This window comes from Lathamus discolor, chromosome 3 (assembly GCF_037157495.1).
Source record: "Lathamus discolor isolate bLatDis1 chromosome 3, bLatDis1.hap1, whole genome shotgun sequence".
Taxonomy (NCBI): domain Eukaryota; kingdom Metazoa; phylum Chordata; class Aves; order Psittaciformes; family Psittacidae; genus Lathamus; species Lathamus discolor.
In genome coordinates this window covers 24,887,339-24,900,708 of record NC_088886.1, presented here as the reverse complement: position 1 = coordinate 24,900,708, position 13,370 = coordinate 24,887,339, and the positions used below count along the sequence as shown (strand labels likewise).

At 46.1% G+C, this 13,370-nt stretch overlaps 2 protein-coding genes across 2 annotated transcripts; both read left to right on the top strand.

The window, feature by feature from the left end:
* The first annotated feature begins 1,807 nt into the window (after positions 1–1,807).
* APOBEC4 (apolipoprotein B mRNA editing enzyme catalytic polypeptide like 4) lies at positions 1,808–3,364 on the top strand. Its single transcript, XM_065672615.1, has 2 exons — positions 1,808–1,851; positions 2,345–3,364. Exon 2 carries the CDS (start codon positions 2,382–2,384, stop codon positions 3,351–3,353), a length of 972 nt encoding a protein of 323 aa, XP_065528687.1. The 5' UTR covers positions 1,808–1,851; positions 2,345–2,381; the 3' UTR covers positions 3,354–3,364.
* Positions 3,365–4,155: 791 nt separating this feature from the next.
* ARPC5 (actin related protein 2/3 complex subunit 5) lies at positions 4,156–8,673 on the top strand. The gene is made up of 4 exons (XM_065674187.1): positions 4,156–4,374; positions 4,913–4,984; positions 6,724–6,900; positions 7,426–8,673. Exons 1-4 carry the CDS (start codon positions 4,231–4,233, stop codon positions 7,486–7,488), a joined length of 456 nt encoding a protein of 151 aa, XP_065530259.1. The 5' UTR covers positions 4,156–4,230; the 3' UTR covers positions 7,489–8,673.
* Positions 8,674–13,370: the final 4,697 nt, after the last annotated feature.

The following is a 13,370-nucleotide window of genomic DNA, read 5'->3' as shown; positions in this document are numbered from 1 at the left end:
TACATGTATACATACACATGTATACATACACACACGTCCGTATGTATGGGCATACATACATCAGCTTAAGAGATCTTGTGTAACACATTTCCATCTTGTTTTCTACTTTAGAAAAAAGTGTGCAAAGAAAAGGAAGAAAACACAACTTTCTGCTTTCTCATAAACCAGAAACGGGTCCATTCTGCGAACATCGTGAGTGGTCAGCTTGCTTCCATTTTGCTCGGCTTTGTAAACATCCTTCCTCTTTGCACCGCCAAAATGATCAGTTACAGGATTGACGTACATGGCAAATGAGAAGCCTCTGCCATTTATATTCACAGATTCACTGGGATTCTGCTCCCTGGCCCTCTCTGCTCGTCAGAGCTGGCAGAGGATTCAGACTGGTGGGAAGGCTGGAGCTCACAGAGGCAGAGCCAGCAGAGCCTTGTCACTGCAAGGCTCAGCAGGCTCATGAGGACAGTGCTGGCAAAGGACCCAAAGGCTGGTGCCACACGTGCAGAATTGCCCTAAGGTTGTGGGAACACTGTTCCAATTAATCCATCAAACTGGGCTGTGGCACATTTTTCCTATGTTTTGATCAGGCCAAACCAACAAACAAACTAACACAGTTTAGAAGGAAATATAAAATTTTAAGACTTTTAAACACACTGAAACAGAGTTCAAGCCATTGCCTCTATGAACACACATAAAATGGGATACATCTCTGGTGTAGAACATTGCCATCATGCGGCCATTCCAGCTCTGCAAAAACACCAACACTGACAGAAAGAATTGGAACTTTCTCCCAATTTGGAACTCTTAAAATTGTATTTAACAATATCGGCAAAATACAAGAGAACTGGTGAGAAATGCACTCCCTTCTTCAGACCTGCTCATTTTTCTGTCAGGTAGCAAATGTATTTTTCATTTTCTAAGATAAACTCCTGCCACAATTTTGTTGCAATGCACAGTACAGAGTACAACTGAACACAGAAATGTACAGAAACATCAGAAATGACAAATGGAGCATTCTTGATCTCAGGAAGCCAATCTTCAGAAGTAATTTGAATGAGAACAGCACAATGGCCGGGATCAGGAAAGAGCTCCAACACAGGAAAGTATGTGGAAGCTGGCATAGAGTCAGAGGGAGAAAACAAAGCAAATTAATCAAATTCGTAATTTAAGAAGAAAATGAAATACTGACAGTCAGAGGGCAAAACAACATGGAATGCAGAAGCAAGCTGTAATAAAATATGCAGATGGAAAAGTTGTACATAGTCAGAAAATAGTAACAGAATTAAACCAGATCCAGGGATGATGAGTGGCTCAATTAGAGCTGTAGTGAAGAAAAGTAATTATCAAAAGTTGTTCAACTACACAAAACTTGTGCTTCCACTCATCTGGAACCGTGTCCAAGCAAAGCAGGCATGATTTAGCTCCTTAAATAGCTCACTGCTTGCTTGAATTACAGCTTCAGTGAGGGATACACACACATTTCTTCAGGAAGTGACAACCTTTTTGCCTTCGTACAAAAGCATAAGCACAACAGGTGCTTTCTGCCCAGCTGGCACAACAGACAAATACACACAGAAATAACAATCACCTGGAAACAAATTCAGTAACATCTCTGTTAGAAAAACATCCATCTTTCAGATATAAAAATCTTATACTAAACCAGTGCTAAAGAAACAAAGAAAACTTAATCACTTCTTACAGGAAACAAATATTGACAGGCAAAGAACAGAGGCTTAACTACTACAGGTGGCTGGCCATACAAAAGAAGATCCTGTTTGTGTTCTTGTCTCCTAGCAGTTGACACCTGTGAACACCTACAGGAGCCTGCCTGCTGCCGCCATTACACCTGGAGCAAAGGTACGGCATTTGGGAACACGCATTCATACAGCTGAACTGCCAAAACTGGGTAACCAGGTAACTTTCTTCTTCACCACATAATTTTGCATAGAAAGCTTGCAGTATCACTAAAGTGGAAACTCTGAACCAATCCTAAAAAGCCAGTGAAGGAAACCAGCTAAATATTTACTATTACCCCAAGCTGGAGCTGCTGAGATGGTAATTCTAGCTTTTTCTTTTTTTGTTGATGTCTACTTGTTTGTTTTGCCAGATTGCATAAGGCTCATCTGCTAACAGATTCCTGAAAAGCATGACTCTGTTTGTTATGCAGTTTCTCCTGCTGGTGTAAGAGGGCAGAAGCAAAGTTTGTCACTTCAAGAGAGCATTGTTCTCTATGTCATCGACCAAGTTTCTGTACACTGCTACAAACTGCAGTACTTTTTTCTAAGAGTACATTTTGCTGTTTAAGTGCAAAGCCAATTGAATTAAGATATTACTTTCCTTTTCCATTCAGGACTGTCAGCTGTACAGCACATAAACACAGATTTTTCATGAATCCACGGGAGAAAACAATTTTCCAAGAATACCTGACAAATCAGGGGACTGTGGTAAAGCCCTACTGCTGGCAGAGACAGAACCACATCTGTGGGAGGTGTCCCTACCACATACGGACTGGGGAGGAAGCCAGAGTCCCTTACGCAGAATTTCACAGGGTCTTTGGCTTCCCATACAGGTCAACAGCACCTATCCAAAACAAACACCTTCTCTTCTATGAACTGAGGAGTTTCTCAGGCAGAGTAGTCCAAAAAGGCCATGCTACAAACTGTACCGACCAAGACAACCATCCAGAATCTATGCTATTTGACATGGGTGGTTATCTGGATGCAGTTACAGATGCCTATGAAAACGTTGGATGCATCATTCTCTATTCAAATTACTTGCCTTGTAATGAGGCTTACCACTGCTGTGTAAGCAAAATCTACAACTTCTTGCTGAAGTATCAAGAAGTCACACTCAGCATCTATTTCTCTCAGCTTTATCACACTGAGGACGGTTTCCCCACCGCCATGTGGAACCGTGAAGCTTTGAGGAGCCTCTCCAGCCTGTGGCCTCGGGTGACTCTGCAGAGACTGCCTGGGGGGGCATGGCATTACCTCCTCTGCAATTTTGTGTATGGCATCCCAGGGTCAACACTTCGTCATTCAACTGAACCATCAAGAACCTTAGCAGATAGACAAAATCCACACCAAATTAACAATTTGACAGGAATGAAACCATATTTTAGCAAAGCCTTTCCACAAGCAGTTCAGGAAAAGCCTCCTGTGCTACAGAAATTAAAGGCCTTTTCTTCTCCTAGCCCAGCCTCTCAACAGCCTTTTCAAATGCTGAAAGGCAGTCTGCTACCTCCGATGTCTCAAAGCCACCCAGTGCTTTTCCCAGGAATGTTTCTGCCCTTTCAGAGCGAACATCTATACCCCAGACCTAAAAATATCATAAGGCATTTAAAAATGCCAAAGGAGTAATTCAATTAAACTCCTAATTTTGAAATGTTTCCAAGCAGCAAACACCTACTCTGAAGACGATACAAATTCAACCACTTTTAGGCTGCAAATCTGAGATCATAGATGGCAAAAAACCTTCACCAATAAAGTCACCTCCTACAAAAGTTAGCGCACAGAATACCTGTGGGTGTGAATAATTGATTATGAAGATAATACGCTTTTATTTTAGTCCTGTATTTTTCAAACATAAACCCATAGAAGTAAAACTAAAACCTCAGTATCTTCTGCTTACCTCCTGCTATTAATTTATTTGTTGCCCTTAAGCCAGTTTCTATCAGAAAAATGTAAGCAGCCCACAGGCAACCACTTCCCAGCTGCGGCGGCTTTGGGGAACATGACATATCCAGAATTCCTCCTCCATCAAGGTGGTTCTGCAGGTAAGGCTGATACATGACTAGTTTTCCTACCAGCTGCTTCCTTTATAACCGGGGGAATTACGGACACAAAGATATGTGTGCATTTGTGTGTGTACTGTTTCCCTAGGGCTGCTGGCCTAGAGCAACCTCACAAAGCTCTGTAACTTTCTAATAGTAAGAAATATATAACAGGATAATGTAGATAGCACAGGTCTACACAGCCCGAGTGTAACTTGAAGCAGCAAAAATGTTCCTGTCCTTTTGAGCACTGTTTTCACTTTGTGAGTCAATATATTTGTTATTATACTACAGGTCATAAAGAATGGGCCAGGCACATGCCGCTCCCCACAGGAAACACAGGCTCCCTCCCACGCAACAGCTTCCCCCCAGCGCGCCTGCGCGGGGCGCGCCCCCGGCTCTCGCGTGCGCGCGGGTACGTGCGCGACTTGCGCTTGCGTGTGGCGGCGACTGTCGGGTTTGTCATGGCGAAGCACACGGTGTCGTCGGCGCGGTTCCGCAGGGTGGATGTGGACGAGTATGACGAGAACAAGTTCGTGGATGAGGAGGAGGGAGGCGACGGGCAAGCGGGACCCGACGAGGGCGAGGTGGACTCGTGCCTGCGGCAATATCCTTCCGCCGGGGTGCGGGAAGCGTTCCCGGCATGAGCGGGCGCGGCGGCTGCCGGGCTGCCTTTTACCGGAACTTCGTGCCCGGCGCACCCGCCGAGGGAGGGAGACGGGCACCCGGGGCTGGGAGGAGGAAGGCGGTGTCCCGGGGCTGCGGTATCGGGGAGGTGTCTGATGGGGGGATAGAGGGGATGGAGAAAGGGGGTTTCCTGCGGCGGAGAGAGCCCCGTGTGTCCGCTTCCACCTCCGGCTTCCCCGGCCGCCCCGGTCGTGGAGTAGCTCTTCCCAGGGACTGCTGCGGGGGCTGTTGGAGTGGGTGTGCCGAGCTGAGGCCTGGTCTCGAGGGTTATCGATTGGAGAAGTGATGGAGAATAATGTCACAATTACACTGATTCGTGCTATCTGTTGAGAGGATCGCTGCATCCACTGAACCTACGTGTTTTCAGCCATGCACGAGCCAGCTGCAAGTATTACTGTCCTGGGGCTGGTTTTGTTGCTTTCCAGATACTCAGTCTTTGATCCTTAACCATCTGGCACAGGGAACATGATGGCTGCACTGCAGGCGGCTCTGAAGAACCCTCCTATCAACACAAAGAACCAGGCAGTGAAGGTGGGTTAGTCCTTAAAATTTCTTACCTGTTTCTGTAACCTCTATCCCACCAGCTCTACCAAACTCTGCCTCTATCCCCTCTGCCTTCGGGGAAGCCAAGGAAGCTGGTTTTAGGGTATTCCCCAAAACAGCCATGATCTCTGGTGTTTTAATCTTGTTCAAAATACTATAGTTTGGATGTCATCTGTCCACATCCCTATAACTTGGTGCTGATCAGGTTTTGTGTGTTCTATTACCTGTGTTGGTTGTGTATGTGTGCCCTGGCTAACTCCACATGTCACCAGGTGCCCATGTGTGATCCAGACCTGGCAGCACATAATGGCAGTTGGTACTGAACAATTGGGGAACCATAACTGCAGTAGTCACCTCTGACTAATGAAACTGCTAGCACAGCCAGACTGTGAACCTACAAAAAAGGAAGAACTGATGGTTACCACATCCAATCAAAATTAAGCCGTTAAACCCTCAGAAAACGCAAGCGCTCCCCCTGTGACAGAACGTAGGAGCCTGCTGCATGTATGTATTTCTGAACCTTCCCAGAATAAACCTTGAATGGCTCATGCTTGCCGTGGCAATAGGAACAGGCAGATAAGGTGTGGAACTGCCCACATGGTGAGTGCCTGCAGATGTCTGTTCTCTCCCCTTAAGGAGAATCACACTGGAATGTTTCCATGCTGCTCACCAGGCCACCAGTGGAGATTATTTTACCTAATCCCAGACCTGTCCTGGTGGGTTTCACAGGATTTTAAGAACCAGTTGTTTTGTTACTGATAGTGCTATATAACAGATTGAAGAGCTTTTCCTTATAATAATGAGCCATTTCCATTAGCTGTGTATTGATGAATTTAAGAATATGCTGTGAAAGGCAGTGACTGAATTTTATTGGCTGTCTTCATTTTCAGTTGATCTTGTGGAACTTTTGTTTTTACTTGGAGTTCTTTATGTGAGAAGTCTTGCTAAGCCAAGCAGCTATGGGATATTACACTGGGCAAGAAAACTGATGTCTGTAATTTCTGTAGGAGGAAGCTGCTTGAAATATTTGTGGAATTACTCAAAAGTCCAACAAACCTGAGACCTTTTTCTTTTAGCCTCCATCAGTTAGTGACTGATGAACAGGAAGAGCTACTTTCTGCAGATTACATGGCTAATTGCTGCTTGCAAGCACACCACACACATTCCTGGGCCTGAAATGACATCCAGATCAACTTGCAAATGGTTATTAATGCAAAGTATTAATGCTGCCAGTGTGCCAGAGACAGAATTTGACTGCTTTGAAAACACATGGCTTCCAGCAGTCAGCTCTTTCAGTCTGGCCAGTGGTGTTTGCATGGATTATAATAGTTGTATCATGTTAAACAGTACAAAGGCATGGGAAAGGCTCTGGTGGGAAGGGAGGCCAAGACAATTTATTACAGTTCCTTTGGAAGTTGCTAGACCTTGTGTTTTGATGTGAAAATCTATTGTTTAGCCATAACTTAATTTAGTAAGTGCAGAATTACAAACACAGGCAGAGAGGCAGAAAACCTAGAGTAGGACAAACGCATTAAACTTCTACGCTGTTTATCATAGGGAGGACGTTATCAGTTATTATCATAAGCTCTCTTCACAAACTGCCCTATCAAACCATATTTTAGAATTGATAAAGAGAAAAAAATCTGGTTCTGTTTGAGAGGTGAGTACTGTTTGTATGTACCTTATATGAGAATGAATGCGACTGTGCTTTCCTTATTTGTTGACAGGATCGTGCAGAAAGTATTGTCCTGAAGGTCCTCATCTCTTTCAAAGCCAACGATATTGAGAAGGCAGTGCAGTCACTGGACAAGAATGGCGTTGACCTGCTAATGAAGTACATCTACAAAGGCTTTGAGAGCCCTTCTGACAACAGCAGCGCTGTGCTGCTGCAGTGGCATGAGAAGGTGCGTTTATAGCGTGTGCTCTTGCCTGGTTTATCCGTGGTAGCAAGTTCTTGGGTATGAGGCACGCTCACTGAGCCTGGTGAGAACCACCTTTTTCTCTGGTAAAACTGAATGCTGTATTTCATGGTGGGAGGAAGGTATGGTCCTGTGAGCTCAGAGCTGAATTATGTCATGTGCCTACTTCTGATAGGGTGCCCTGGGTAAAAATTCTACCATTAAAATTTGGTTTTCTGTTAGACTAAGGCAAACTAAATGGATCAATCCAGTAATTCAAGTGGATGGAAATAGGATTTCTTTCCTAGAGGGAAGCAGATTTGCGACTTAGCTATGCAGGGAAATACAAGCTTGTTAAATAGCTGTCTTTAAAGTGATTGTGATTATTCTTCCTTGACACCCTGAGTGCTAGTGTTTCACTCTTAATATAAAGGTGGGGGAAATGCTCATTTAAAACACAATTGGGAAGCCTTTCTGGTCTGGCCTCTAGCTGCCTTGACCCGATGTTAACTGCCATGTGTATCTTTTCAGGCCCTGGCTGCTGGAGGAGTAGGGTCCATCGTCCGCGTTTTGACAGCCAGGAAAACGGTTTAAATTCAGCAGCAAGTGGTTGTCTGCCATACACAGTGTGGGAAGTGCTGGTACAAAACCCAAACAACCAAATGCCATTGCTGCCCTGTGGGCAGCACCTGTCTCTCAGCTTGCCTTCTCACTGCTTCATACCTGACAAATAATGCATATCATGTTCTCCTTTCTTGTTAAGTTGTGGAAAATTATGAAGGTGCAATTTTATTTCTAACAGGAATATTTGGTACTCACAAACATTTCAGTGACACAGTAACATGTACAACTTCATGTTTAGGGTGATTTGCATTTGTGTGTAATTATGGAAAATTTGGACCTGACTTTCTGACGAAGTGCTGAGGAGCGTAGGGCAATGTCTTAATTCTTTTTGCTAGCCAAGCAGCAGTTTGAGGTAAGATCTATATTTGAGAAGTGAGGCAGCTATTAATACAGGTAACTGGACCATGTTTCCTTTAGTCAACCTCTGAACCTACAGCCGTGAACAGGACAGAAATCAAAAGCTCCTTTCCAACCCCAGTTATCATTCCAGAGAGCTGAGTATTTTCCTTAACCTTACAACTCACGGCCTATTCAGGTTCCTTGTGATCAGTCAGATGCTGGGTCTGCAGCAGGAAAGTCACAATGGGCTGAAGTTGTCCATCATGCAGTGTGGTAGAATTTTGAAGGTTGATGGTCCATTTACACTGGAGCCCAGCCCAGTGAATTATTTTGGGGAGCAAAGATCCTGAAGAGAAGAAAAAAGAAGCAGCTTTAACATGGCAAATCCTTTCAGCAACTTGAAAGTGATTCTGTCAAGCACAACAGTGTGGCTGCCTGGGGTAATCCGAGAAGTGCATGCTGGTACCCACATCATCTTTGCAGAGCTCCCATATTTTGTTTTCTAGGTGTATAGGGCCTTAAAGGATATCTGACAGTTCACATTCCTGTTGCATTGTGCCACAGCGTGTTAGCTAGTGAGCGAGTCGGGTTCTCGAAGAGTGCTTTAAAAAGAATTAGGAAAGCCCAGGGCATACCAGATCACCATTAAAGGTTTAGGCCCAGGGCTGAAATACTTGTGTTTTACATTCACCAATTTACTGCCATTCAGTTATGTAAAACTGTTGGGGAACTTGTCAAATCTTTGCTGTTTTTTGATACTTGCTTTTTTTTGTAATAATAATAAGGACCAGAAAATAAATCATCACTGAATATTTACATGGTGTCTGAAATGCCTTGAAGTTTCAGCAGGCTGTTATTCGAGGATGTCCTACAGTAAAAAAGCAAGCCCTAAAACTTCTCTCCTCTGTTAGGCTTTTCCCATTGGTAGGCTTCCTTTTTGGCCATTATCCATACCTGTATGTGATGGTGATACAGGCACGGCTTCATCCAGCTAAAAAATATGACATTATTTTAGTGAGATATTTAAACATCAGAAAACGTTGTGGAACAGGACTACTAGAGATGTCTCTGCCTATACTGAAATTGTGGCCAGAGAGCAGGCTCCTGACAACCATTCGTGTTGGATGCTTTCTCAGAAACAAAAGGAAAAGGGTGATGGCCTAGCAGGGTGGTTGTTTGGAGCAAAACTGACTTCACATTTGGGCTTTTTTTTTCTCTCTGCCTGCCCAAGCTCCAAGAGACTGAACAATTAAGTACTGGTTTTAATAGTAATTTAAACACTGATACAGTCCTGGGCTTGTCCTGTGGGTGGGGCGCATACATCATCAGTAATGGCATATGTACTCAGCTTGAACTTGTGGAGGGCCTGTGTATACAGAAACCTGGTGTTGAGCAGAGCGACATCAAGACATTCCATATTTGTTACTCAAGTCATTGCTTTGGAAAAGGGGTGCTAATGCCCCCAGGTAGCTCAAACCCAAGTGTTTCTGGTGCACCACATTCAGGAATCAGTAAAAACCTTTTTTCACTTCCATCCCACCTCCTCCCTCAGCTTCCCCAGCCCTGCCACATGTTGCTGCAGGCAAGGACAGGCAGCCAGCCTGGCAGCAAAGCTGGAGCAGCTGTGCCTTCCTGAGCCGGGCAGCACAGCCCTGTTAGCCAGCCAGTCTCAGCTCCCCAGGGGTGCCCGTGGGATAGCCCGGGGGCATAGCAGCCCATGTCCTCAGGGCCTTGATGCAGACAGGAACCAGTGGTGTGGTTACCCTCAAACTGTGGTGCTAGCCCTCCTTTTCTTCCTAGGATGCTTTTGCTTGCTTAACTCCTTCAGAAGAACACAGGCACAACCACAGGAAGCACTGGGCACAAAGAGTGGAAGACCTGGCCTTGCTGAAAGACCAGAGAGGTCTCAACCACACATATGCAGAGAAGCCTCCCTCCTGGGAACGTCAGTGAAGGTTCTGTCTTGACAGCTCTCCCAGGGCCTGTGTTTGGCTTCTCAGTTTCCTTTCATTCATCAAAATTCTTTAAGATACCAATCAGTCCTAATTAAAACAAACAAAAAAAAAAAAAAAACACCAACCCAAAAAACAAACAACAAAAACCCAACAAACCAAACTGTAATCCCAAATTAAGTGAAAAATATTTTCCAAAACAATTGATGTTAAAGCAGGTCAGCTACCTCTAGGTGGCATTATACAAAGGCAATGACAAAAGCGATCTGGAGGCTCTCCACCTCGCACTCAGCTTGGGCTGTGATGTGTTCAGAAACACGATACATGCACACCTTCTGCATTTGTGCTCAAATGGGATGTGCCAGAAGACACGCAGCGAGGTGGGGGCAGTAGTGCCAGATTTTCAGGAAGGCATCTCTTCTGGTAACTGATTTATTGGAAAGTAAAAAGTAAATCTACTTTAAAAAAGAAATACATTGTCTTTTTGCCCCACATCCTGCCTTGGTCATATTCATGGACCATACAAATATGACAGCAGGGAGCAAGCCACAGCTGTGCCAAACAGCAACTTGTGTCTGGATGCTGCATTCACCTTACGCAGGAGCCACCACCAGCTGAGTGAGTCCAGAGCAGCATAGAATCATAGAATCATAGAATAGTTAGGGTTGGAAAGGACCTCAAGATCATCTAGTTTCAACCCCCCCGCCATGGGCAGGGACACCTCACAATAAACCATGTCATCCAAAGCTCTGTCCAACCTGGCCTTGAACACCGCCAGGGATGGAGCACTCACAACCTCCCTGGGCAACCGATTCCAGTGTCTCACCACCCTAACAGGAAAGAATTTCCTCCTTACATCCAATCTAAACTTCCCCTGTTTAAGTTTTAACCCGTTACCCCTTGTCCTGTCACTACAGTCCCTGACGAAGAGTCCCTCCCCGGCATCTGTATAGGCCCCCTTCAGATACTGGAAGGCTCAAATCATCGAGCCCTGGCTCTGCAGGAGGAGGTACGTGCTCCTGCTGCCCTCATGGCAAAGCAGAGCCTGAGCTTGGTATCCTGGCAGGCACATGGTAAAGGGCACCAAGTGCTCCCGGCCCACCCAAAATCCACCGGCACAGCATTAACAAGACATCCAGCAGTGAAGAGCAGGTATGGGGCTAGCCCATAAGATGGAGAGGATCTCACTTACAGGACTCACTCCTGGCTAGCGGCTGCCTTGTAGCAGTTGGGGCTGGTGGAGGCTGTCCTCAGCTCCTGTCCCCAAACCCCACTTGTCCCCTCTTGCTGTGGCAAGCAGCTGTTTGTATGCACCCAGGCAGAAAGGGTGTTCTAATCCTTTGAGCAACATGGCACAACAGGTTTGTAAGAGGAAGACAGAGAAAGATGGGCAGGGAATAAAAGTCCCCAAGCAATTCAGCTTTGCAAAACACATTTCCATTTCTGTTACAAGAAGGAAGCTTTCAATGAAAAATACTCTACATGCAGATCAGACACACTCGAAGGGGACAGTATTTGCAGAGCCCTGCTAGGAAGGCTCAGTGCTTCTGAAGCTTGCTTGTAAACCTCCCACCACTGCCTTCAGCTTTGGCCAGAACATGTGACAACAGCACCTCATCAGTCACAGCTGAGAGAAGCTGCAGCCACTGCCAAGCGCTGGGCTTTGAATCATCCATCACTCAGCCAAAGAGCTCCTTTGGGCTCCTGCCTTGCTCCCTGCCACTGTTTAGGGAGTGAGCCAAAAAAACCTGCCTTGCAGAGAAGGATCTGGATGTGCTCAGTCTTCTCCACTCCTCCTGCATCATAGATCTTCTTCCAAACAAGGTCAATCCCCTTGGTCTTTCCTCATACGCAATGTTTTCTAGTGCCCAGATCAGTCTCTTTCTGGCTCTCCTCTCCATAGATTATGATAAACTTATGCGTATTTTTGCTACACAAACTCAAAACCAACTCCTTCGTGCCAGCTGGATTTTGGGCATTTATATGCATTTCTTACCTGTCTCTGGCGATTTGCTTTTGTGCTGGATTCCAAGAATCTCCCACGGGAGATGTCACCATCTCTGTTACTCATTTCCTCTTGGACATTGTCATAGAAAAAACAAGTCTGCTTACTAAACCAACTTGGCAAGAGAAAGGGGAAGAAGAGTCTCACTCTTAGTAGAAGGGGTGCATTTATCACAGCTTTGAAATTACTTGAATGTTCATTAAAAATAACCAAGCAGGATAACTGCTGTGAGCATTTGCTGTGCTTGCGTCTTTCAGATCCCATCTTTCTGTGAAACACAAGGAAAAAAAAACCAGACACTGTCATAGGGGTGATCTCGTGTCCTCCTCCAGCTCCCTTTGTACTGGCTTTGGAGTAAGCCTGACCCTGCAGTGCACCAATTCAGGTAGTTAAAGGAGCAGAAAATAATCCCTACAGTAAATTGAACCATTTCCTGCCAGATGGGGTCTCCCATTCCCCACAGGAATGAGAAAAGGCATCTCGGAGGTGTTTTCATCTTCACCATGTTGCTATTCCCACCTCTCTCCTTCAGCATCACTTCACCTGGTGGCATTTCCCTCTGCTTTTCTGGAGTTCAAAGAGTCTCCTCCATGCTCCTGCAGGAAGCCCATGGGAGTCAACTGGGCATAGAGGGATGCCAAGGGCATGCTTACAAGTGGAAAACCAAAGAGAGCTCCAGGTTCAGAGATGTCCTTGGTCCTACTTCCGGTTAAAATCCTTGCTGTTCAGCAGCCCGGCTTTCTTGCCAAGCAGAAGTCAAACAAGTGTCCTCCACAGCCTCCCTCCCATTGCTAGTGTTTTGTAACTTGATGGGGAAGTTTCAGTAAACGCACAAGGGACAAGTCTCGCTGATGTATTTTAAGCTCTTATAAAATACACATCACATGGCTAGTAGATGCAGCAAGGTCCTTCCAAAAGTGCTTAGAAACCACGTGTGGAACAGCCAGCTCCAAACTGAATCAGCAGGTCAGACCCCTGCCATCACTGCCTCTGCAGCTGCCACACGCTCAGCGTTCCCCTGCCTTTCCCGCAGCGCTCCAATGCCAGGTTACTCCCTGCTGGCAGCAGCTCACCTCAACAGAAGTGATGTTGGGCTAAATGTGAGCTACCACTGCTGCCAGGGCTCAGCATGGCACAGCCGCTGCCCCTCAAAGCCCATCTTTGGGCAGCTCCACACACCTCCAGCAGCAGAGCCCCTCACTGGAGCAATGCAGTGGGAGATGGGCAGGACAAATGCTCTCCCAGGCTGTGCCTTGGGCTGTACTTCATTTTCCTGCTTGGGCCAGCAGGCAGGGTAGCGCCAGCCCAGCTGCAGGCAGCTGTGCCTGCAGGAGCCATTTAGCAACTACCTCCGTCAAGGACCACGCTTCGGAGGCCACAAGGGGCTCAGCTGCAGTGCTTGCCCTGTGGCTTTGCAGCCCTGAATTTGACCTGACCAACCACCCAGCTGACAAAATCCATGTCTTCCCATGAAAAACCTGGAGAAGCAAAACCTGATGAGGCGAGGATGGACTGGCTGACAGAGAGGGCCTGGGGTGCAACCCACGGCAGTGCAG

What these genes read in the sequence shown, in the direction of transcription:
- APOBEC4 (XM_065672615.1), top strand. Translation starts at nt 2,382, where the DNA reads ATGAATCCACGGGAGAAAACAATTTTCCAAGAATACCTGACAAATCAG.
- ARPC5 (XM_065674187.1), top strand. Translation starts at nt 4,231, where the DNA reads ATGGCGAAGCACACGGTGTCGTCGGCGCGGTTCCGCAGGGTGGATGTG. An exon ending in TGGACTCGTGCCTGCGGCAA is followed by an intron (nt 4,375 to 4,912) that starts TATCCTTCCGCC and finishes CCATCTGGCACA; the next exon opens with GGGAACATGATGGCTGCACT. An exon ending in CAAAGAACCAGGCAGTGAAG is followed by an intron (nt 4,985 to 6,723) that starts GTGGGTTAGTCC and finishes ATTTGTTGACAG; the next exon opens with GATCGTGCAGAAAGTATTGT.